General features: G+C 37.4%; 4 protein-coding genes across 4 annotated transcripts in view; 2 read left to right on the top strand and 2 right to left on the bottom strand.

The window, feature by feature from the left end:
- Window positions 1-5,525, bottom strand: part of LOC120328600 (uncharacterized) — a 95,698-nt gene extending 90,173 nt beyond the window's left edge. Inside the window, exon 1 of the mRNA XM_078113555.1 lies at window positions 5,431-5,525. The gene's annotated coding sequence lies outside the window, so the exon portion shown is untranslated. The remainder of the gene's footprint in view (window positions 1-5,430) is intronic.
- Window positions 1,932-6,701, top strand: LOC144424351 (uncharacterized). Its single transcript, XM_078113558.1, has 3 exons — window positions 1,932-3,535; window positions 3,991-4,142; window positions 5,362-6,701. The coding sequence occupies exons 1-3, from the start codon at window positions 3,503-3,505 to the stop codon at window positions 5,594-5,596; spliced, it is 420 nt and encodes a 139-aa protein (XP_077969684.1). The 5' UTR covers window positions 1,932-3,502; the 3' UTR covers window positions 5,597-6,701.
- Window positions 6,702-8,321: 1,620 nt separating this feature from the next.
- Window positions 8,322-9,170, top strand: LOC144424254 (protein FAM200A-like). The gene has a single exon (XM_078113379.1). The coding sequence runs from the start codon at window positions 8,322-8,324 to the stop codon at window positions 9,168-9,170; it is 849 nt and encodes a 282-aa protein (XP_077969505.1).
- Window positions 9,171-17,133: 7,963 nt separating this feature from the next.
- On the bottom strand, window positions 17,134-20,275 carry LOC144424352 (uncharacterized). Its single transcript, XM_078113559.1, has 2 exons — window positions 19,965-20,275; window positions 17,134-18,549 (listed from the first exon to the last, which is right to left on the bottom strand). Exons 1-2 carry the CDS (start codon window positions 20,204-20,206, stop codon window positions 18,426-18,428), a joined length of 366 nt encoding a protein of 121 aa, XP_077969685.1. The 5' UTR covers window positions 20,207-20,275; the 3' UTR covers window positions 17,134-18,425.
- Window positions 20,276-26,082: the final 5,807 nt, after the last annotated feature.

The raw sequence follows: 26,082 nt of genomic DNA, 5'->3' as shown, positions 1-26,082 counted from the left end.
TCCTTGTCCGTTTCAAGGAGAGAAATAACGCTGTATTAACACATTCTTATGAATCGCTACGAATCTTAACTCGCCGGACGCCTTATGAAGGCGTAGAAAGAAAACAAAATTGCTCTAACACAAATATTTCTCAAGTTTATCATTTCTGTTTGTTAGCGACGGCCGTATATTCTTATGCGTAACACTTACTTGTAAATTCACGTTAATAAAGTCTATATTGCTTTTCATGCGTCGTGATTAGTATTAATGGAAGGGATTGTTGTCGGGAGTTTAAGAGAGTCCCTGAGTCAGCATAAAACAATTTCCTTTGATCGTCCACAACGCGGGTAAATTTCGATAAGAGTCCTTATGACCGCCCCTTAACGGATAACATATCGAAAAATTATTAAAAGTCGCGCGCCGTTAATTGCCTCTACGGGCGATAGCGCACCAAATAATAACGTTTTCACCACGAAACAACTGGCCGTAAATCGACACTGTTGCTGTTATGTAAAAGAAACAAAATTCAAATTTAAAACTGGACTGAACGATGACAAGACTATTTAATCATGCAAACACGCAAGCGATGTGTGTGTGACAACCAATCACAGACTGTACAAGCGATCACGTGGGATCAGACCAGCACAAGCGAGCGACAACCAACCAATCACACACTGTACAAGCGGCATGTGCCGAACAAGCGATCAGCTGTATGATAAGACAATCACACCTGCACAAGCGAGCGAAAACAAACCAATCACAGACTGTACAAGCGTTCCGTGTTAAACAACCAATCACAGACTGTACAAGCTATCAGCTGTATGATAAGACAATCCATCTTCACAAGCGATCGTGTGTGTGCGCGTATGCTTGTTATTGTGAGAACTTGGTATGGTTTGAAGCTTTTGGAATTACCGGCAAGTCAGCATAATATCATCTCGTTGCGTGATCAAATTCAAATGCGCGAATGAGCTGATTTTTTGGTGCAATCTGAGTCATGCGCAGATAAGACGGTCCCTTAGTTTGGCAACTTTTTTTTTGAGTTCTAAACTCGGCCTATTTGCAATCATATACGGTACTTTAGAATGTAGTGTGCTTACATTCAATGTGTGACATTAATTATAACGTAGCAATAAAAACTAATCCAGGGTATTAGACATTGTTTTAAGTTGCTACAAGTTGGGATAAGGATATACAGGATCAAAGAAGTCTTGTTAAAGCCCTAAGTTTTCCAAATTGTGCACCAGGTTAAGGTTAGGTCATAATTTCACTTCGATTTTCCTTATTTTAGTTCTATTACAAGTTCGGGGACTGTGTGTGTTAGCCAAGTAAATATACCCCCTGCCCATAGGTTTCAGTCTTTTTACACAACTTAATGTAAAGTAAGCAAACAAAATTAGTTACCTCCGTATTGGTACACATACTTCTGGAGCGCTCAATTTATTACATCTTGGGTAGGGTGGTGAACGTAGAATTGAACTTGAGTTGACAGAGAGTGTTTAGTATACGAAAAATAGATATTTCAATGAAGGTTCAAGATATGGTATTCCACGAATACCCAAACTTCAGAGCTCACGACCAGCGTTCCCTATAAGGACATTATGAGTGTGAAAGGGCCTGCAGTTGAAAAAAAAGTGTGAAGGTGTCTTGGCCGATTTAAAAAAGGGAAAAAAAGAAAAAAAAAGTGATTTCGCAGTCTCCAAAAATAACTGCAAAGGTGTTTCGCAGTTTTCGAAAAAAAAAGTGCAGCAATAGTGAACACTTCTCACGACCCCTTTTAATATATTAGAATTTTTTGCTACCCGTGTTTACATTTAATTTATTGTGTCTTACAATCAAAGCAGGCATTGTTATGCAAGCACAGCGCTTCTCGGGTCTTACGATCAAAGTAGGCATTGTTATGCAAGCACAGCGCTTCTCGGGTCTTGCGATTAAAGTGGGCATTGTTATGCAATGTGCGCCTCTTCTTTGATCCCATTGATTTCTTTTAAAATCGAGAGATTTAATTTTTGCATCGGTTTCAACAATTGTGTTTCGAATCAAAATTCTAAATGAGTATACTTGATATTGTACTTTGTCAAATTGGTGTAATCTTTATAACCCCTAAAATTGCACACTCCTGCAAGGTCGCGACTCCCAGTTTGGGAAGCCCTGTGGCATTCAATTATGAAGTTTTATCCCACCCTATACTCATAATATCTACTTATACCAGTGACGACTTGAAGAGAGCCTCATTCGACCGAAAGGTGTAAAAAATCTATGAAAAAACAGCTACTGTGGATAAAAACTTTTGAATTTCAGACAATGTAGGATATTTCATTGTTTATTTTCAAATTATGTATAAAAACTTAGCATATAAAGCAAATGATACATTCCCGCCAAAAGACTCAAATCAGCCTTTGTCTCGTGATAGCGGGTTCAGACCTTTTATGACGCAAAGTTTTTTACTACAATGAACCGTGCAGAAATGATTTCAACAAATCAAGTAAGAAAATACCAAAAACTGGCAAACTGTGATATTTTAAAAATATAGCTTTAGAGGTTTAGGTATAGAAGAGCATCAGACCGGAAAACCCATGCACCTGGAAAAATAAAGCAAGGTATTTTATATTCCCTGCCTTCGGCAGGTAACAGGATGAGAGAATGTGGCCTGCCATATTATTGAGCCATCTCATCAACTTTCTTTTCCCATAATATAAATATAACATCCTATCCCATTACTATTAAACTGTATATGAAAGTGTAAGTGACCTTATTCAAGACTGGTACGCACATGATTAAGCCGTCTTATCATTCTTCCTCTCCCCTATAAAAATACAATCATATATTTTGATGGGGTCACATTTTTGTGAATTGTATTATTATGTGAATAAAAGTTTATCATGACACAAGCCAATGGTATGATTCCCGCCAAAAAACTTGAACCAGCCTTTGTCTTGTGATATTGGGTTACGGACCATTTGCGACACGAAGCTTTTGTCTACAATGAACTGTGCAGAAATGTTTTTAACAAGTCGGGTAAGGAAAAATCAAGAATTGGCAAACTGCGATATTTTGAAAATATAGCTTTAGAGGTTTAGGTATAGAAAAGCAGCAGACCGAAAAACCCATGCACCTGGACCAATACAGCAAGCTATTTTATATTCCCGGCCTTCGGCTGGTAACAGGATGAGATAATGTGGCCTGCCATGTTATTGAGCCATCTCATCAGCTTTCTTTTACCATATTATAAATATAAAATCCTATTCCATCACTATTATAACTGTATTATGTTAGTGACGTCATTCAAGACTGGTACACACATGATTAAGCCGTCTTATCAGCTTTCCTCTCTCCCCATGAAAAATACAAAAATTCAATTATGTATTTTGATGGAGTCATCTTTTTGTGAATTGTATTGATATATGAATAAAGTTTTACAATGACGCAAGCAAATAGTACAATTCCCGTACAAAGACTCAAACCAGCCTTTGTCACATGATATTGGGTTACAACCTTTTGCGACGAAAGATTTTTTACTACAATGATCCATGCGAAAATGAATTCAACGAGTCAGGTAAGAAAATCTTGAATCTTGGCATACTGTGATATTTTGGAAATACAGCTGTTGAGGTTTATGTACAGAAAAGCGACCGACCGAAAAACCCATGCACTTGCAACAATAAAGCAAGCTATTTCATATAAGCCACTAGTAACAGGATGTGATAATGTGTCTTGCCATATTATTGAGCCATCTCATCAGCTTTCTTTTACCATATTATAAATATAAAATACTATCCCATCACTATTATAACTGCATATGCCAGTGGCGTCATTCAGAACCGGTACACACAGGATTAAGTCGTCTTATCAGCTTCCTCTCCTCTTTAAAAAATACAGAAATTCTATCATATATTTTGACGAGTCAGGTGAGAAAATTGGCAAACTGTGATATTTTGGAAATAATTAATTTTTGGCACCAACAAAACGACACCGCACCAGGTTCCAACTCTGCAAATTTTTCTAATTCAGAATCAATGCTATGAAGAGCATCAGCAGCAAGGATGCCCAGAAAACTACTATATCTACCAGAATCTAACTTGTTGCGAATGCCAACAAGGCCTGATTTCACTCAATACTAGCGACATGTACTGTTATGAAAAGGAAAAAGCTAAATTCATAGGGTAAGCCAGTAGTTTCAAACAAACCTTTTTCATTTAATTCCTCTCTTTTCCTATTTTGGAACACTTTTTATTCTGCCTCATTATGCATGAAAGTACTTTATTTATATAATCTTTGATGGATCTTCAGCTGGTGTTATGTGCAAGCCACACCCCCATTTTTGAAGCAATAATCAGTTATAGGAGTTTAAATATCAAAAGTACATATTTCCCTCATTTTTCAAACCTGCTCCTTTTTCAAGATGGGGCTTACAATAATGACTTGTTAGAAAGTATTATTTTCCTTTTTCACCCCAAACAATGACCTGGAGGAGTAGTGACTGATAATTGAAAATCTAATACTAAAAGAACAAAGAATATTTTCGGTTCGGCATTGCCTAACCAGTTTATTGCACCCTGGATGAGGGGACGAACATTGGGATTGGCTCTGAGATCTGTAACTCGGCAACATATTTAAATTGACATACTTAACATGGACTGGTAATCAGATCAGGCCATAATTTTATTTCCATTACGAGTTCGGAACTGTCTGTGTTAGTTAGCCAAGTGAAAATCCCCCCTGCCCACAACCTGATGTGAAACTGGCGAACAAGGTTCGAATCCCATGCAGGGATGGTTATGTGTGAGAGGATTGCTGGACTCCTCGCCGTCGTTGGGTGGTTCACGTAACCGCTGGTCGGTTACGGCTTCCTCCACCACCAAGTCCATGCTTCCGAAAACAAACAATATAACTAATCCCATATACGACTTGGAATGGTAACCGGACGAGAGGCCGTGGTTCGCCATATGCATAAGCTGTCTTATCGGCTTTCCTCTCCCGGGATAAATATGTAAATCCTATCCTATCGTTAGATATCCGTAGCTCCTCATAGAAAGTCGTGTTCAGATCGAAAGGCGCGAATAATATTTTAGTTACAGAAAATTTAAAATTGATTGAGCCATTGAGTGTAGAAAAAGTGTTTATTTAGCCCATCAAAACGGAGGGAACTAATTTTGTTCTCCTACTTTACATCAAGTTTTGCAAGGAAACTGAAACTTATGGGCAGAGTTGTATATTTACTTTGCTAACACAGACAGTCCTCGACTCACAATAGAAGCGAAAAAGGAAAATCTGAATAAAACTATGGCCTAACCTAACCTGGTACACACACTACGGGAGCACCATACCAAAAATTCTAACCTAAATATATTACACTTTAACTAACATGTACAATTTTTCTAGTCGAAAACTCCAAGCTGGGCCCAGAGAATATGAAGGTTCAGTGCAAAGTGAATACCAAGATGGACTCACGTTTTTAATCATTCTTGTCTCTGCCATTTTCATCTTGTACGGATTCTTCAACTATTTCTTGCCTCGTGGAAGACATGCCATGATTCGGATTTGTCATTGTTTCACGATATTTCGAAAGCTGTGGAGAATGTGCATTCACCACCCTGTTGACGATTCAATACCCTGACATTCGTGGTTGCAGACGACTATCTGTAATAAAGTTTAAAATACTTTATGAAAATAAGAACAAATAAAAATAGCAATGTAGTTTTTTTACGATACTCGTGTAGCATGCAAACCAAGATGGTGGACACCGTAACGTAGTATGTGTATCAGGTTAGGGCTAGGCCATAATTTTATTCCAATTTCCCTTATTTTAGTTCTATTACGAGTTTGGGGACTACCCAAGTGACTCCCGTAGTATTTGTACCTGAAATTATGGCCTAACCCTAACCTGATATACATACTACATTCCGGTATCCGCCCTTTACATACTTCGGGCGCACCCTTTTTTCTTGCCAATATTTTATATGAATGAATCTCTCGTTTTGGGTCTGTATCAGATGGAGCTGGTGTAAGATGATATTTATGACGTCATTATTAATGCTATACTTGTCACCTTTGACCTTGCTTGCTTGCTCTCTCTCTCTGCTTGTGCTGCTAGATGTTGAGTGCTGTGATCTATGATGTCTATGTTATATCTATAATATACTCAAGCATCCTGAATAGTTGTGTATTTACCCACAAACAAACAGCTGGAGCTATCAAAAATTGTAGTGGCTTCAGCTCTTGACCATCTAACGCTGACATTGACAAATTACGGCCCCTGGGCCAAGAATCTGGCCCACCTGATACTGCCACAACCAAGGTAAAACCAAATTCCAATGTTTCAGCTAAAAAATAGCTCAATGAATTTCTTAAGATTGCGGTTAAATTTAGTTTTGGCACGAGGCTTATTGTTTTCCACTTTTGCTTTTATAACACTGTAAATAATGTTACTAAAATGTAAATGTTACGACACACGTACATGGCCCGCCAGTCTACATGGACAAAATTTTTGGCCCATGGTTCAAAAACCTTGCCTAGCCCCGATCAAACGGTTTGAATATACTGTGGCTGTGAAGCCACTGTGATTTTAAACCGCGACCCAGCCCTGGCCAGTACGCGCCAATTGCAATGATCAGAGATGTCCAAAACAAATTTAATATTTCAATACATTCGAGATTGAGGTACTCTCGTATTATGTGATCCAAGATTTTGGACACCGGACTGTGTAGCAGGTTAGGCCATAAATTCAGTCTAATTTTCCTTATTTTCTAAGTGACTGTAGTATTTGTACCTGAAATTATGGCCTGACCCTGACCTGGTACACATACTACATTCCGGTGTCTGTCATTTTGGTTCACATACTTCAGGAGTACCAAAATTGGTTATATTCGATTGAGTAAATTGTTGATTTCAGGAATGTAGAATATTTTGATTTGAAATATTTTTATTAAATCGGCAAAACCATACGTTACTCCCTGCCAATAACCGTATTCGCCCGAAATGCCATCTGCGCCGCCGATAAGAACTTGCTAAAGCCGGCGATCTCTCTCCTATCGTGATCGTTGCGACGAGAAAACAAGATAAATAGCTTGCTCGATTTCGGGTTATCGTCTGGGCGTTTTGGACGACCATCCGCATACTTCGGTGGGCCTTATTACGCCACTGTGACGTCGAAATGACGTAATTTTTCGGTGACGTAGTCAGGTGGGGGTTAGGATTGAGATATGCAAAATTTGTTGAGCCAGGCCAACTAGAAGTGGATGTGGTACTTTTTTATTTTATATCAGAATTTACGGTAAGTTCAAATTTGAAGTGTTACCGGTATACTATGTTCCATAAGGCTCTGAATTGATGCCAAGAATAAAATTGAGGTCAGTAGCAGTATCAAACTATTAAGAGGCTTGCATTCTGACAATCGAAGAACTTACCATATTAACGATGACATATCCCTGATGCGTGACGTTATCAGAGACTTTACGAATGCCGCATAGTTTGCAAAGATATTCGCAGATTGCCGCAAACAATAACACATTCCAACTGATTACTTTTTGACTCAATAGCGACTTCTAGCGATAAAACATGCAACATACATGCAGATTTTTTTTTGAGAAAAGAACTGCATGTCAGAAGAACTCGCATTGATCGTCCAAGTATTTTGGGAGGAGTAACCTACTCTCATAAAGATGCAGTGCGGGCTTCCTTTTCAGTTGCATGGAAAATTGCTAGAGCAAAAGCTCCTCATACAACAGGAGAAAAGTTGGTTAAGCCAGCAGCCGTTGAAATGGCCAGAATCATGTGCCGTGAGGCCATTGCCAATAAACTGGCAATAATTCCGTTGTCAGACAACACAATCAAAAGACGAATAGAATAACTATCAGTCGATATTTTACAGCAGACTATTGTTGCTGTAAAGCAAAGTGCAAAATTTAGCCTGCAGTTGGAATGAGACAACCGATATAGGGAACGATGCACAACTTATGGTGTTTGTACGTTGTCGTGCAGCCGACGACTATGTGGAACATTTCCTCTTTTGTCGTCCGCTTTCCAAAAATACCACGGGAGAAGAAATATTTAAAAAAGTGGATTCTTTCTTTCAAAAGCACCAGCTTTCGTGGACTGATTGCATGTCTGCTTGTGCTGATGGGGCTCCATCAATGATGGGTATTAAAAAAGGTTTTATGAGTTTCGTGAAAAAGGAAAATAATGACATTTTAATTGTTCATTGTTATCTTCACAGAGAAAACTTGGCAGCAAAAGAGATTCAAGAAAATCTGGTTTCGGTGTTCCAGGAGGTTGTATCTGTTGTTCATTACATAAAATCCCGCCCCTTGTGCACTCGTTTATTTCGCGTGTTTTGTGCCGAAATGGGAGCTGAACACTGTGGACTTCTGTATCATTCGAACGTCCGTTGGCTATCGCGAGAAAGAGTGCTGAAAAGAGTAGCTAACTTACGCAGTGAAGTCGGTGCTTTTTTAAAAGAACAGAAGCATGAACTTTTAAAGCGATTCAGCGATAACGAGTGGATTGCAAAGTTGTTATTCTTAGCAGATTTCTTCAACCATTTAAATCAACTAAACACCTCTATGCAAGGATCAAACAAAATGTTTTTGGATTTGTCAAAGGACATTGTCGCATTTAAAGCTAAAATGGAGTTGTGGGTGCATCGAATGGAACATGGAAAGATAGCCGCGTTTCCGACTTTAAACGCATTTGCAGAAGATGAAGAATTTAATTTCCACAACATCCGTCCAATATTTCTCGAGCATCTTTCTTCATTTTTTCCGAGTTGGATAGATATATCCCTTCGCACGACTATAGCAGAATACAGAACGTTTAACTGGGTTCGATGTCCTTTCGAGGTGTCAGCCCTACAGGTTCACCCAGAAACGGACTGTATTGCTGAACAACTGGTTGAGCTGCAAAGTCGACAGCTATGGAGAAACAAATTTAAAAATGTTTCTCTCACACAATTTTGGGCGGAAGTACAAACAAGAGAACCAAATCTATCTGATCTCTGTTGGCAGGCGACGAAAACTCTTTTACCCTTTCCAACAACTTATCTTTGCGAGGCTGGGTTTTCAGCCCTTACTATGATAAAAACCAAGTATCGTAATCAACTGCAACCAGAAGATGACATTAGATGTGCGTTGACGAATATAGGCCCTGATTTCGACAAACTAGTAGTGCAAGTTCAGGGACAAGGTTCCCATTGAAATTTGAAACTGTGGTTAATAATCTGATTTCTTTAAAAATCTGTTGTTTTTGGTTTTATTGCTTCTTCTCACAGAGTTCGGTTACACAATTAACGCGCCTTGAGTCCGCGAAGACTTCCGCTGGTGAGAAAATAGTCCGCGACCAAAAAAGGTTGGGAAACGCTGTACTAGGACAACAGACATGAAATATACAAACAAAACTCTAGTAAAATACACAAGATAAAGAGGTACGGCACAACGGCGATATGTACAATAGTCAGTTTATGGCACGTCCATATCCCAGGTTCCGGTTTGAAAAGATGGAGATAGGGTATGGGTCGCTGAATTGATATGTTTTTACACTAAGTCCCACGAAACGCGTAAAAATTAGTTCGGGATATAAACTTGCTGGTGTAGCAAGTACATAAGGATAGTTACTGTGTATTTTAATATTTTCACCAATGGTATTTGCCTGAAACAAGGTCGTTGTCCCAATTCATTTCCTTTAGGATATATTTTTCTCGCTCAGTGTAGCTTGTCTTTGACGTTCTTTGTTAGTTAGAAATTTGGTTTCATCACATATACTTGCTTTAAGGTTTCAAGTGTAATTCGTTATTTGGATCAATTCGATTGTGCAACTTTACAATATAACAATTGGCATTCAATACATTGTGTGCTTTTTGACCTCTGAAGGAGTCAAGATCGGAGTTACACTCTGTTAACGTGTGTTCAATAACACGGGAGTGTGGACACGCAGATAGGGTCGAATCTTTGTTGCCCTATACCGGAAACCAACGTTGGATGAGGCTACGACACGAAAAAAAATTGTAAAAGATAAATGTAGAAAACCTCTGTTTAAACTTGAGTTGTTAATCATAGTTTGCACTGGACCAAAGATATGGGAACAATAGAGAGTCTGGTATAAAATGCGGCCACTTTCATAAGCGCTATTGTGTGAAAATCATTGTCGCCATGTCTCAGCATGATAATTATAAATTTTTATTGAATGATCTAGTTTGCATAATTGACGATCCAGTGAAGGAAGTAAATAAACAATAAAACTATGCGGGAAAGAGAGACAATAGATCCGTGGGGGACTCGAAACTTGTTTTCCGATCAATGCAGGTTTGTTGCATGATGACATTGTTAATCGATTGGGGGTATTTTTCATCTCTGTAGTTCTTTTCTCATCTTCCATGTACCTTTTGTATCTGAAAAATAATGTCTGAAAAGTAGGATGTCCTTAACTCACTAAATCTAATAGAATTCCAATAAATGTCTCTTAAGCTGGATCTAAATTCGGACGTCGTGTTCGAGCTTTTAATACTATGGACCTTTCCCCGGCCTTTGACCCCCGGAAAATTCTTTCTATACTTTACCATTGCAAAATTTTCGGGGTTATTTTGAGAGTGCTTTTGCAAGTTTACGCCTGTAAAGTGGGGAATGTGTTTCAACCCATCATTATGATTCATCATCGCATACAACAATCTGTTTTTTAAAAGTACCGTTAAAGAATTTTAGCCCAGTCTATCACAGCTATTTCTAGACTAATTTTTATTACTGCAAATAAATTAAAACTCCTAGGAAGACAGGGTGACCATTGAATTATCTGATTTACATTTGAGTTTCTAAAACACAACTGAAAACTATTGAATATAGGGTTTAAAAATGCAATAACGAGGTAATGTTTACGACCACGCTTGAAAATCTGTCTGAGTGAGAAAAGTGTCTGAGCGGATGCGAAAAGGGAGCACTGTTACGTCACTTTTTGCAATTTGCTGATTGGCCAATGTCACGAAGTAAACAGGAAAAGGAAGTCGATGCTCTGGGAAAGGTCCATGGACTTTTTCACCTCCTTTTTTTCGCTTTTTTGTTCCCTTCACAGGGCTTCGAGAATTAGAAAGCTGTAATACTGTGTGTTACTTGTTGCAAATCACGTTCACGAAATCTATATATCTATACTAAAAGGCTGGACCCTTTGCAGGCACCGTACAGGTACCTACCGGGTAGTGCAGTAATGTACAGGTCAACCAACTGCTATTTCGAACCAAAAAATAGCAGACAGTTATGCTGATGCAATCAAGGGTACCGGTAGCCTACAGCAGTGATTCCCAAAGTGGGCGATATCGTCCCCCGGTGGGCGAAAACGATACAGAGGAGGGCGAAAAAGTCGAAGGGGGCGATTTCGCGAAACCTGTTTTTGGTCGGCGCATCGTGCACTTGATTACTGTACTCTGCGTGCTTTCGTAGATTTAAATCACGTGGGCGATGTCACACGCGGAAGGATTGCTGAACTCGTCTTCGCAGTAAGGTACGGTGGTTTGCGTATCCCAGTGGTCGGGAAATCTGTAGTAATCTGGCCCGGGACGCTTCACTGAATGGATCTTTCCCGACCTTTGACCCCGGCAATTTTCCCATACTTTACCATTCTAAAATGTTCGGTGTTTATTTTAAGAGTGGTTTCGCGAGTTGTTGCCTATAAAATAAGGTATTTGTTTCAAACTAACATTCTGATTCATACCATTCAACAATCTGCTTTTTAAAAGTACCGATAAAGAATTTTAGCCCAGTCTATCACAGCTATTTCTACACTAATTTTTGATTACTGTAATTAAATTGAAACTCCTAGGAGGACAAGGTGTCACATTGACTTAATTTAAATTTCCGAAAAACAACTAAAAACTAACGAATATAATTCAAAATCGCGAAAATTAGGCAATGTTCACGACCCTGCCTGAAAGTCTGTCTGAGTGAGGAATGTGTCTGAGCGGATGCGAAAGGGGGGCATTGTTACGTTTTTTTGCATCTTGCTAGTAAACATCCAAACGGCGGTTTTAACGATGAATTAATCTTATTTATTATCTACGCTCGAGGATTAAATTACATTTTTTTACGTAACAGAATTTATCGTGGGACACGTTTAGACTAAATGTTATTATATCCTAAAAACTATATTGAACAGCTACTCGCTCAACGAGCCTACAATTTAATTATAATTAGACAATTGGAAACACGCAGAAAAGTTGATGTTATTGCAATGCAGTAAGGAAATCAAATTCATATTCTATTCTGAGAGATTCATCACTGCTAAATTTTTTTAAGAATGTATATTCTTAAGGAAAATCTTTATCAAAATTTCACAAATCATGCAAAAATATTCACTTCGATGTTTGGAAGTACATATTTGTGCAAACAATTATTATTTGAAAATGAACATTACAAAGAACAAGCAAAGAACGAGGATTAGTGATGCCCATTCAGAAAATCTTCCAATCTTGGCGTCACATTAAATGTCATTGTGATAATTTTTCAATAAGACGACTGAGTGGAGTTTACGAATTGGCGCAGTTTTTGCACGATGTTCCGTTTTTAACATTCAAAAAAATATGTGCGATCCGCAAAAGAATAGCAACCCTAAATTTTGTCCCCCGAGCGACTTAAAATTTGCCGACCCCTGAGCCATCCAAGTCCACGAATCCAAAATAAATGGCTGATTAATTCTATGGACTGGCGATCGGACTGGAATACGTGGTAGAATAGGGGATGGATTTTACCGAAGACCGTTATATATCATGTATTTCGGTGAAAGTCATCAGGCTGTAGGGATAAATGAGATGTACCTAAATCATTATTATGAGTTTTGAAAAATTAATTTTGTTTTCATTATTTTACTGTGAAACGGGGTGAATTTAGGGAGTTGAATGCTATAAGGCAAGAGTAGGCTACACGGCGATTTTTGAGAAGGTAGAACCCTGGATTCTTTCATTTCCGACCTCTGATATGGTGAAAAAGGGGTTTTCAGCCGTGACACTATTGCTATCAAAACAACTAAATCGCCTTTCCATTAGTAAACGGGGTAATTTTAGACATAATAAGAAACTCGCTGAAGAACACCAAGCTCATCCATCTCAATCAAAAACACTATATACTATGATTTGTCTCCGTATTTGGTCTGTAATATATTCGTTTCAGACTTTCAAATTTTTTTGCAGTGCTGGGGGGGGGGGGGGGGGGGGGGGCGATGAAGTTGTAAAAACTACTGTAGAGGGGCGATGGTACAAAAAGTTTGGGAACCACTGGCCTACAGTATGTCAGTACGGAAGAGTTTGCCTTCGATACGATGTTGCATTTTTATTAAACAGAATCTATTAGTGAATTATTTTGGTAGACTAACTATGTGTAAACGATGTGCATATGGTATTTCCCGGTCTGACAACCTGTACGGTAGGCTTGCACGTAATTTACGGATTTACGGAATTATTTCGAGTTACGGAAGCGAAGTTACGAATTACGTAAAGTCGTAATTATTGGTCGAGCGCTTTCGCGAATGAAACGAGCTCTCTTCAGAGCAGTCAATTCCGTCGATTGTAAAAAATTAAAGTTTAAGTAAAAGAAGTTAGAGTTCCGGTATACGCAGCCGTTTTTCTCTCTTGTTAGGCAGATGGGGAAGGCATAACGCGTCATTTACTAACCTATTATCAACTTATCTAGGATGGCCAATGTACATATTAACCGTAGATAAGGAATAGAATTGTGTTGAGACCGATGTAAAACATGGTCTATTTGTAAATGCCGTGATAATTAATGTCGCGCTTATCAAAAAGCAATATAAAGACAGAAGAGAAATTGCGTAATGAACCAACGCAACTTAGTCTTTTCGGCATCGGTAAAGCGATTGAGGCGGCAGAGAAACAACAATACGACGGGATTTCCCGTGTTTATTCTGCGCGAGATCCATTTTCTATTACAAAATCTTGATGTTCTGTTATCGATTTTATCGTTATATATCTGTCCGGACTTGGCATTGCTCAATATGTTTTTCACAATGCCTCGCAATATTTCGGCCAAATATGATTACCTGTCTTTACCAAATGCGGCAACTTATTTTGATTTATCGTCGACTCGAATACCACCGGCACTCGACCAAACTCGTGTCAATCTTGGCAAATAGGATTGTCGACTAGAGTTAGAAAAATAAATTAATATTTTCATGAGTGCAAAATAAATGTCACAAAATGCATTGTTTTGCGATATAACTTTGTATTTTCGGAGAAGGCATGTCATATAAGTACGGTATTTTGAATAATGCACAAATAATTAATATTTGATCTAAATTGATCGCAAATAATGTTATAACTTTTAGGCCGCGAAATGATTTAATGTAAAATGAAGCATGGAATTCGGAATATCGTCAATAAGTCGGCATCAATAATTATTATAAAATGCTAACTAAGTTGTAAAGTCGGATATTGTAAAAAACGGTGAAATAACAAGTCTTCGTCGCGAGGCAAGCGAAAGTATGATCAAACGAGAGAATACGCTTGTAGTTGATTAATAAATTAGCAACCCGGAATTTTTATTTAATACGAAAGTCGTATTAATACGTTAATACGATTTTAAAAAAGTGAACTATCGTTTCCTAAATATATTACCAGTGTTGGTAATGATGAAATTGATCGCATAAAATTTGGTGATAAAGTGGTTAAAAAAAATCAAAGCTAATACAAAAGATAAAAATCAGAATAAAATTATTTTGAATTCACTCCTTATATTTGTCTTTAACATCTGTCGCCGGCGTGTAGGAATATGAAACCAAACTTCGATGTCCCATTCGGAATAGAAGTGGATTAAATTGGTTGTTATGATAGGTTTAAATGTGTGAAAAAAATATCGCAATTACGGGGTCATTACGTAATCGATTTGGCCGTAATTACGGAATTGATTGTCAATTACGTGCAAGCCTACTGTACGGTACCCCTGTCGTTCAAATGGAGTGAGAATTGTGCCCTTTCCGAAGCCACATATTGAGCTCAGTGAGCGCAATTCTTCCATATCATCAGGAGATGAAACCAGGCAGCTTTAATAAAATAACTCAGCAGTAAAATCATTGTGATACATTATGTCTGTGAATGAAATTGTGAAATGAATTTAATTCTATTATTTTGACGTTCCATTGCTTTCATGGTTTTTGTTTGTTGTGCCCAAAAGCATATATCTGGTGTGTACAATATCTAGAAAACTGTATAATTTGTAGTAATTTTCTTGGATTTACTTGCTTGTTCCTTCATCATATATTTTTTATAATCTGTTATTTTCTATTTCTACACTGATTGAATAAACTATATTGTAAAACCTATCAGATACCAGACTGTTTTTGGTTGAACCTGTATGATTGGAACTCTGGCTCGATCTAACTTTGTGGGCTTAGCACCAACTGCAGACGACAAAACTGTTGGATCTATTTTGTTCCCTCCATATAGGTTGTTACCAATGCTGGGGAAGGCTTGTACATGCTTGGCTCAGCGGAAAATTTTTTATTCCCTTCAATTTCATCTGTTGGATAGTCTTGGTTAGTCCAACAATATGGCAACAAGCACCAGTAGTTTTGATGAATATGTAACAATTTTTAAACCATTTTTATCACTATAACATTATTGGTCTTGTAATTTTATGTGGTATGTAATCGATCATAATACCTCAATAAACCTGAATCTAATCTTTCGATAGTATATTTGTACCCATCTTACTGAGCTAATAAATCCGTGTTTCTATGATACGACATAAACTTAAGTGCCCTCACCGTACCACCGCGATGTGGCCAATCAAGCTAAGCCTTAAGAATATTCTCGCCACTGCATCTCTGATTACTATGGGTGGGTTCTCAGGTTCAAATTTCATGTAGGATAATATGTGCAAAAGTATTGCTTGTTTCCTCGCCACATCGCCGGTTTCCTTCACCCTCAAGTCCGTGCATATGAAACAAATCACTGGCTAACTAAACCCAATATTCGACGCGGACCTCTTACCTCACTGAAGTAGCCCCCACCTAGCAGTTCATGATTGCACAGATCCGTGTTCGCAGCATACGTCATGAAAGTTTGAGAGGGTAACCAGTTGGTCACAGGGTTGCCAGACCCCAGCGATCAAAAAAAGCCAAATCAAGACATAAAAAAAGCCAACAATTTTACTAAGTACCTTTACTAAGTACTTTTTATCAGGTTTAAGCCCTTGGTAACGTACTGATGATGATGTAGAGCCATCAGTTCATTCAGTGAGGAACACAAATAGAAAGTAAAGTTCCTATAGACCAGAACTGTAGAAAGTAAAATAAATATCAAGCAGACAGCATCATTTTACCATTCAATATATGCAATACAGGGTGCCGCCTCAGTCTGTAATATACCTACATGTTTCTACTTAAACTTGTGATATACCTTAAAAAATTCTTCCTATATCAGTATATCGTGCTTTTACTATTGAAAATTTTTTCACTTTTAAAATTTATAAACCATCAATTTTATTGAAAAATTATCTAACCCCCTGCCGCTCACAGGTGGACCACTGATATCTAATTCAGTAATTTTAGCGTAGTTAATCACACCGTTACTGCAATTGCAGAATTAAACTAAAGCTCACATAAACCATAACAGGCATGTGAAAATTAAGTTATACAACTGTTTTTTGAAAACAGAATGTAAAACTGACAAATAGGCAAAACTATGAAAACGAGGCAATGTTTACAACCCTGCTTGAACATCTGTCTGAGCAGCTGCAGAAACTGCAATTATTTCTTACTGGGTTAAGAGTTAATGCTCCAGGTAATTCTAATGTTAAGTAGGTTGTTACACACTAAATATTGTATTTCATATGATTTTAATAATAGACACTAGAATAGATTTGAGAAAAGCCAAAAAAACGCCAAAAGCCAAACGGAAAGTCTGACGCCAAACGTGTTTGAAAAAAGCCAAAATTGGCAAATTTGGCGTTAAAAAGCCAATATGGCAACCCCGGTTTGTCATATGATTAAACCGTATTATGGCCTTTTCTCTCCTTCTGGATAAATATGTTAATCCTATATCTTTTTTAACAACCAAAAACAATGCCAAAAGAAGGTACAATATGAACAACTACGTTGTAGTGGTGGTCACGCTGTGCCAACTCTAAAACAGTGTCCACTTGGATCACAGTGTGCCACAGATGTTGATATTAAAAATTAACTTGTGAACGCGGTCTTTTTCTTATTATGCTCTGACGCGACAGCACCTTCACGACCGAATATTACAGCCTGTGATCTCCAAATCCCCATAAACAACAGTCTATTCGACTGGATACAATCAAATGTATTATAACTTGGAAAACGTGTAACAGACGATCAAGGATTGCAAAATCAGGTCGAACACAATAACACTCGCCAACAGTTGGTGAGATACGAAAAAGCCGGTAATTAATTATAGTGTCACTCGGGTATAAACAAATGCAGTACCAATAGTAAGAAAACATAATTGTTACACCTAAGGAAACACGAATCAATTACAAATACAAGTCCATGTTGGGAGAGCCAGAACTAACTAAGAACGGCAGACGGGGCAGTTAGCCTAACGTGCAGTACGTCGAGAACATAAGTGAACAGCACGTGGTACTATCCCGCTCTCTCGCAACACCTAGTGGACATGAACCTACGGGTACGTGTGCCAATAATGCACCTCGTAAATCAATGACCATTACATACGTAGTTTTTTTTTGCTCGTAAACAAATATGTGCAATTGAGGGTAACAGTATCAACACTTGTCATGTAATGTAGTAAAGTTAGCACAAATCAGACTTTACCCATTTGACCAGATTTTGTACAATATGTAGGCTACAAAGTTGAGACATGGGCAAGAAGTTGCCTATTAAATACAAAAATGTTTATGGATATCGGATATGTACACAGAAAATTACCAAAGGTCAATTTACAGTGACCAAAGGAATGCAATTTATTTTGTGAAACTGACAAATAAAAAGAGGAAAAATGGTATGAGTATGAGAGCATGACATAATAATACCTATTCAGAGTGAAGGGAAGTGTGAAAAACAATACTGGTGACACAGTGACGCAGGTGTAACAGTTATTATTAATGGTGCAAAGGAAATAAATCAAGCAATAAATATGTACTAGTACAAGGTGACTCAAAAAAAAAAACATACGGTAACTCAGGTAAATTGGAACATATTTCAGACTGACTGCGCTCTAGCAAAAACTGAGATAAAACTTTTACTATATGGAATGAGATTCTGCTCCTTTGTTGTTATGGAGCCCGTCAAGGATGTAGCACGGTTGACTAGTATTTACAAGGCTGCACAATAATTTCATAAAAATAAAAACAAAAAAACATGTCGAATACTCTTCTAGAGTAAATTTAAAATTACTTCAGTTAATGACCTGATGGATTTGGTGCTTTGTATTCAAAAAGATTCAAATTGTCTAATTTTGCTCATTGTTATTGTTCAGGCGGTTACAAAATTTTCAGTAGTATTTGTCTCATGTGTAGATGGTATTTGTATTTCACCAGCATTGGTGAAGGGTTGTGGAGTTGTGTGGAAAAATCAGGTTGACCATCGGTACTTTCATTCCGAATGCTGTGATAAAGAAATGAATTAATAAGATAGTAATACTACTTTATAATACTATCCCACTCGAGCGTCCTTGTAACAACGGACACATACGGATTCGAAGTAGGAAGTGAACAAGGAAAAAGGACCTGCAGTTCACGGTGTACTACCAGTGGTGGGATTCAGCCGGTTCGCACCGGTTCTATAGAACCGTCTCTGAATCTGTCAATGGATTTTTGCATATTATCTGACACACCGATTTTTGAGATCAAGTAGCTCATATGTTTTTTTCAAAATGTGAAATGATCAAGTTTGCATGTAACAGTTTCCATATTTTCCAAGTCATTAGACGACAGATAAAGAAATTGATGACAATCAGGTCGCCATTTGGAAATATTTGATGTAAAAACTAATTTCAGAAAACTTTTTTTTCTTGATAAAGATCTCTTTGTTTATTTTTTTTTTTAAAGAATATCAACATTCAAGCATGTGTTTTCAGTATATCATACACCTTCAGGTTTTTAAGTTCATTATCTATGAGTATATTATATATACACCAATATGAAAAATCCTCAACATCATTGAAAATTTTGATGCTAATTTTGACATAATGATGCTTACTTAACTATGATTTTGAAATGTTAATTAGGGATTTAAAAATAATCAGATTATTTGCTAAAAAAATATGACTTTTTGTAACAAAATCGGCTGAAAAATATCACTTTTGTGATGGAACCGGCTGACAACAAATTTGAATCCACCACTGCGTACTACCGCAGTATCCAAAAAGATAAACCTTGATAATTTTTTTACAACATGATTACATTGTAGCGGCAAACAAGGTCACTGGAGGCCACTATGTAAAGAGCTACTAATAAGTTTGAAATAGCAGAATTTCACAGCTTCACGGCTGCCTACCCAATTTATTACATCCTTTGGTAAGATGGTGGGATTTGGACCTAAGATTTGACGCAACATGGTTAGGTCTAATGCTTCAACCACAGCTTTTACCTAACAGCAGTAACCAGATTTATACAAGGGGGCAACTTTCAGCCAGATCATTGAGTGTTGTGTAGATAACTCAAGCCACTTGAGACTTGGTCATGGGTCATCCGAGTCTCTCACTCTTAAGTAAGAGTTCGAGTCACTTAAAATTTCTAAATGGCTCAAGCATCCCTAACACTGAGCTATGTTGATGAATAGGTTGTGAACCCCTAACCTCGCCTAAAGCAAGGATTATTCTAATATTTCAAACATTTATAGAAAAAGATTTGCATATTTATTCTGGGAGGAAAGCTGATAAGACATCTCAATCAAATGACGAACCTATGTCACTTTTATGACCATGATTAGTTGCACAAAGCACATCAAAGTTCTTTCACCTAATTTAATACAGAACTTTATGAACACAATGTTTTTTTGTTCAACTAAATAATACTCACTAAGAGCAACTAATGCTGTTTTCTGGAACCGGATTTTCCTGTCCATCCGGATCCGGGCATTCCTTGCAGCAGTAATCTTCTTTCAAGAAATCAAGCTCAACAGTAGTACATTCGGTTGTTTTGAAGTATTTGACATCACAGATGACATTTTCATAGACTGGCCCATATTCTGCCAGTTTTTTGTTTGTCGGTCCCAAGCAAAGTGCTAATATAACGATAATTATCATCAAGCGTCGCTCCATCACAACTTTTGTGCCTTATATTATCCCCAATGTCACAATATTGATGAAATAGGTAATCACTGAACTCTATATAAATATATATAATAATGTTATTAATAACATTTGACAACGGTAAATACATTGGAGTAGTCAAGTAAACTAAATTAATGGTTTTGTATGTTTTATTTTAAAGTTCATGGTGGGGCTCCGCTAATAATTGTCTAAATCTCAATATATAACTAAATCTCTATATATGAATATATATAAGAGCCTAATTCTGGCAAAAGTTGAATAGTAGCAAACCTAATAGATATTTGATTATATTTAACAAATAAATATATTGGCCTACACATTTCTTGGATATGAATAAAACCTGAACTAGCAAACCCTGGTTGAAAAAGGCTACATGGGACTAGGTTACAATGTAAGCGCACCCCAAATGCTTTGCTTCACAGATGACTCGGCATGAAATAAACTACGTTTCGTAATACAGGCTTTAGAATTTTCTCGAATATACGACGTGGTCACCATACGCATCATACACTCACTGATGCGAACAAACTTTTCACCTCAACAGGTTTATAAGCAGGTAACTTCGGATGATTTCACTATATTATGAACAATTTCTCCGCCGTTTATTGTTCAATTGAAGCCAAACTTGGAATATAATACAATGAAGCCTTTCTCTTCATGATAAACTCGGTTTCATATCAGTCAATACCTTTTTTCAATCAAATTATTGACTTTATTTGTCTGCAGATCTGTATTCCCAATGTTTCTAACTCCGAATGGCCACTTTTTCACTTTGCGACACTTCGTCGTGAGAGAGAAATGTCTGCGTGATCAGTGACGCGTGATAACGTCGCTGCGTAGAACTTACGATGCCGTGATCCGTTTTGCGTGTCGCACACTGACGTTCATCTATGACGGCCGTTTTATTTTTTTCCGATTGTTAATTCTTTCGGGTCGGCGGACATTGAAGTTTTATATATCTGGTCAATGACATTAGCAGCATGCTTAATGTCATTGATCTGGTATACCCGTGCGTTTACATCGGCAACAGCTCTTGAAGACAAGAAGGACTGATTTCAAAACCCAAATTAATTTCATTCGATTTTTATCGTATGTGTTGGCTTTGATCTTATCACAGTTTGTATATTATTAATCGTTCGAGTTTAAAGAGAACGGTGATATTATTATCGACACCGGGATGGAGATACTTATTAAGACGATGATTGACGTTCTTATGCTTTGCACCTGCGATTGCACGAATCCTGAATTTTTATTTATCATAATAATTAAATAAATCGGCCGTTATGCATTTATACTTGTCATAAGGCTTTTGGACCTAATAGCGGGTCGGACGCTAAATATATATAACTATTTCCCTCAAGTTTTAACGTATTTTTTTTGGACAAAACAATAACCCGACGATTATTATAGCTAAAATCGTTACCGACTAACTCACAATTTTATCTACAGAATTTGCGAACTCAGCACTTTACCCGACGATTTTGACAGTGTCATGTCATAATTATTACCGCTAAAATGCTTCAAAATACAACGCATGTAATAATTTATGATAATTTTGCCCATCGCTATTTCTGACATTTCGCAAAACTAAACCATTTACTTCTGACTATTCTTAATTTCATGAAAGTGCTAGATTTTGCTAATATGATCATTTTAATACAAAACAAAAATGAGACAACATGGGACAAATGAAAATAAAAAAACAGACGCATAAACTAAGTCGTAAAAATGGAAGTGGAAAACAATTTTTAATACGAAACAAAAATGAAACGAATGAAAATAATAAAAAAAAGAATGATGAATTACGATAGGTAGTAAAAAATGGCAGTGGAAATGGAAAACAATATGGAACGGTGGAGCTTGTGGCTCGTGTTCATAATTCAGATATAATGTATTCACAGGCAGATAGACAAAGTCAAATGACATGAAACGGATAAAACGCCAAATAGAAACTTTGATACTCTTTTCTTCATTTTGCGACTTACTCGTATGTGGTCCAACCTCCTACTGAGTGCACCTGAGTTTCATGCTCACCTGTGCAACATTCTACGCTTAAGATATTATCATCGTAAACATACATACTTTATCATTGTGATAGTATAGATACGCGTAACTGGCTGTTCATTAGCCTTACGTATCAACAACATCTATACGTTCGGAGAATGAATGCAAAAATATTGACGCACAAATTTGATGTGCTTTAAACGGATTCACAATGAATAAACAGCATATGACTGGGGCTATAATGAAGTTTTTGTAGGATTTGGTTACTAGGATCAGGTAGGAGCTTTCACTTTATATTTAACTACACGTAGCGCCACATAGTCAGGCGTTCAAATGTCGCAGCGAGTTACGCACGAGCTACGCAATGTGACGTCGGCGTTGAATGGAGCGAAATTGAATCACGTTGTTGACGTCACGTTCAGCGTAAGCATCGGCGCCAATGCCGTTTCGGTCGATCGTGCGTATATTTGGCAAGCTCTATGCCGTGATTGTGATGTCGTAGTGATCAGATGGGGGTTAGGATTGACATATGAAAAAATTGTTATGCTACGCCCACTAGAAGTACGTTAGGTACGAAACTATACGAGACCCCTATATTTCTCATTCATTACACAATTTTGTGTCACATTTTTCAGAAATGCAATTTTTCAATTTTTTGTTATTCGTCACCCTCACGTCATAGGGATTGCCAAAGTATAATTACGATCGCCCGAAATGGCATCTGCGCCGCCGATAAGAACTTGCTAAAGCCAGCGATTTCTGTCCTATCGTGATCGTTGCGACGAGAAAACGAAAGAAATAGCTTGCTCGATTTCGGGTTATCGTCTGCCCGTTTTGGACGACCATCCGCATACTTCGGTGGGCCTTATTACGGGCCCCTGTGATGTCGAAATGACGTAATTTTTCGGTGACGTAGTCAGGTGGGGGTTAGGATTGACATATGCAAAAATTGTTGAGCCAGGCCAACTAGAAGTGGATGTGGTACTAAACTATACCAGACCCGACATTTTTTTATTTTATATCAGAATTTACGGTAAGTTCAAATTCGGGTACATGTTCACTAAGCGACGTAAGTACTTCTATTAGACGTGGCACAACCATTTTCGCATATGATATTTGTAACTCCCACTTGGCTACGTCATCCAAAAATTACGTCACTACGACCTCACAATCACGTCAAATAGCTTGCCAAAGTATAGCTACGATCGCCCGAAATGGAATCTTCACCAACGATAACGAACTCACTGACGCCAGCGATCTCTCTCGTATCGGGATCGTTACGATGAGAAAACGAGAGAAATAGTATGCTCGATTTCGGGTGATCGTCTGCGCGTCTTGGATGATAGCTTGTAGGGCCTTTTCACGTTACTGTGACGTCGTAGTGACGTAATTTTTGAATGACATAGTCAGGTTGTGATTAAGAATAACATATGCAAAAATGGTTGTGCCACGCCAATTAGAAGATACTTACGTTGTGTTGTGAACATGACCCCAAATTTGAAGTGTTACCGGTATACTATGTTATATAAGGCTCTGAATTGATGCCAAGAATAAAATTGAGGGCAGTAGCAGTATCAAACTATTAAGTGTTAAGAGGCTTGCATTCTGACAATCGAAGAACTCACCATAATAACGATGACATATTCCTGATGCGTGACGTTATCAGAGAATTTACGAATGCCGCATCGTTTGCAAAGATATTCGCAGATTGCCGCAAACAATAACACATTCCAGCTGTTTTTTTTTGTTTTTTTTATTTTATTTCTGAAGGGTAAAATACAATGTATACTTCTTTTTTTTATTTTTTTTTTATTTATAAAAACAGTCAATATTATCAATACTAGTCAATCTTAAAAATGTACTATCAAAAGCTATGACATTACCGACTTTTCTAACAAGTTTTCAATTCTTCCATCCTCCAAAAAGCTATTTTTCATATTTGATGCCATATTTTTCAGCATCCCTCTAATTTTACATTTAAAAATTATTCTCATAACTGATTGGAAATTATCCAAATCTTCAAATATTATTTGATTCCTGAATTCCCAAATAGCTGCCTTTCCACATGCAACTATCATAATAACTGACAGGTCACATGTATTTTGTGCAATAATGGTATCAATATTATTTTCACTAAAATGCAACTCGCACCAATCCCAAAATATTTTAACATAATAGCATTCAAAAAATAGATGTTTACAGTCTTCAATGATATTAATATTGCACAACACACAGTGACCATCATCATATTCTGTCCAATGCCTTGTTCTATTTCCAGTAGGTAATTCCAGCTGTTACCGGCTGACCAGAATATGGATACGATTACTTTTTGACTCAATAGCGACTTCTAGCGATAGAAAATATAATGACATTTTTACTTGAAACGTATGTATGTATGTTTATTTGCCTCAAAAATGTAACAGTATCTGCATAATAATTAAACAGTGAAACAGAGACGGGATACATGTTCAAGACCTTACTGGCCTAAGACACAGATGTGCGACATTGACCCCTAACAATAATAACAGCAGTTTAGGACTGCTGCGTTATACTAGGACAACAGACATGAAATATACAAACAAAACTCTAGTAAAATACACAAGATAAAGAGGTACGGCACAACGGCGATATGTACAATAGTCAGTTTATGGCACGTTCATATCCAAGGTTCCGGTTTGAAAAGATGGAGATAGGGTATGGGTCGCTGAATTGATATGTTTTTACACTAAGTCCCACGAAACGCGTAAAAATTTGTTCGGGATATAAACTTGCCGGAAACCAACGTTGGATGAGGCTACGACACGAAAAAAAATTGTAAAAGATAAATGTAGAAAACCTCTGTTTAAACTTGAGTTGTTAATCATAGTTTGCACTGAACCAAAAATTCTTTCTATACTTTACCATTGCAAAATTTTCGGGGCTATTTTGAGAGTGCTTTTGCGAGTTTACGCCTGTAAAGTGGGGAATGTGTTTCAACCCATCATTATGATTCATCATCGCATACAACCAGGGATGGCCAATTCGAATAAAGTATTCGAATGTATTCGAATATCTCGTCATTCGAATATCGGAATTCACGTTCATAAGAATATCGGATATTTGTGTGACGTCACACATTTTCGACGCCGCTTTCAAGACGTTTCCGTTGAATGAAAACATTCTCGATAGAAACTTGCGCGTGATTGTCCTCATCACTCATCAGCGTAACGTGTTATTTAGGCCCGTAAACGCCTTTACGATTGTGTTATTTTCGCTAAGACGAAAATTTTCCACAAATTTGTTCCACGATAACGATAACATTTATTTTATTTTTGTACGCGCACGGAATTGTAAATCTGGTAAATACGTTCATCGGCGGCGAGTTTCTGAAGACAACGCAACTTTTTGATTGAAAAGCGGCAATTTAAAATACTGAAAATAAAACCGTAAACAATATAAGTTTTATTGAAGCCCGCGAAAATTTAAAGGGCAGTGAAAATCGCAAAATTTCATGTGCCTCTGGCACACATTATGTTTGGTCGGCGTTTAGAAACATATCGTCACTAATTGAGAGTGGGATTCGCCTGATTATCCATTACTTTAAATTGCCGTCGAATATTTTCGTGTTACCACAATACAAGGTTTGAAACGCGACTGTTTCCCGGGTTGTGAGGATGTATATAATATAATTCATCTAAAGTATATTCAATCAATTTTATTGTGATGAAATAAATTTTACTCTGAGATATTACAGCATATTTATGGATTTTTCGAACGGTTTTATCTGAAAATAATCAGAGTGGCAGCATTTCGATCGAGCGGAGTCACTGTTAACAAGTACATCTAAATATTTATTGAATTCGCAAAATACGGATCAAAAC

The sequence above is a fragment of the Styela clava genome, chromosome 6, assembly GCF_964204865.1.
Source record: "Styela clava chromosome 6, kaStyClav1.hap1.2, whole genome shotgun sequence".
Classification (NCBI taxonomy): domain Eukaryota; kingdom Metazoa; phylum Chordata; class Ascidiacea; order Stolidobranchia; family Styelidae; genus Styela; species Styela clava.
The sequence above is the reverse complement of the archived record's forward strand: the minus strand, read 5'-3'. Positions and strand labels throughout refer to the sequence as shown.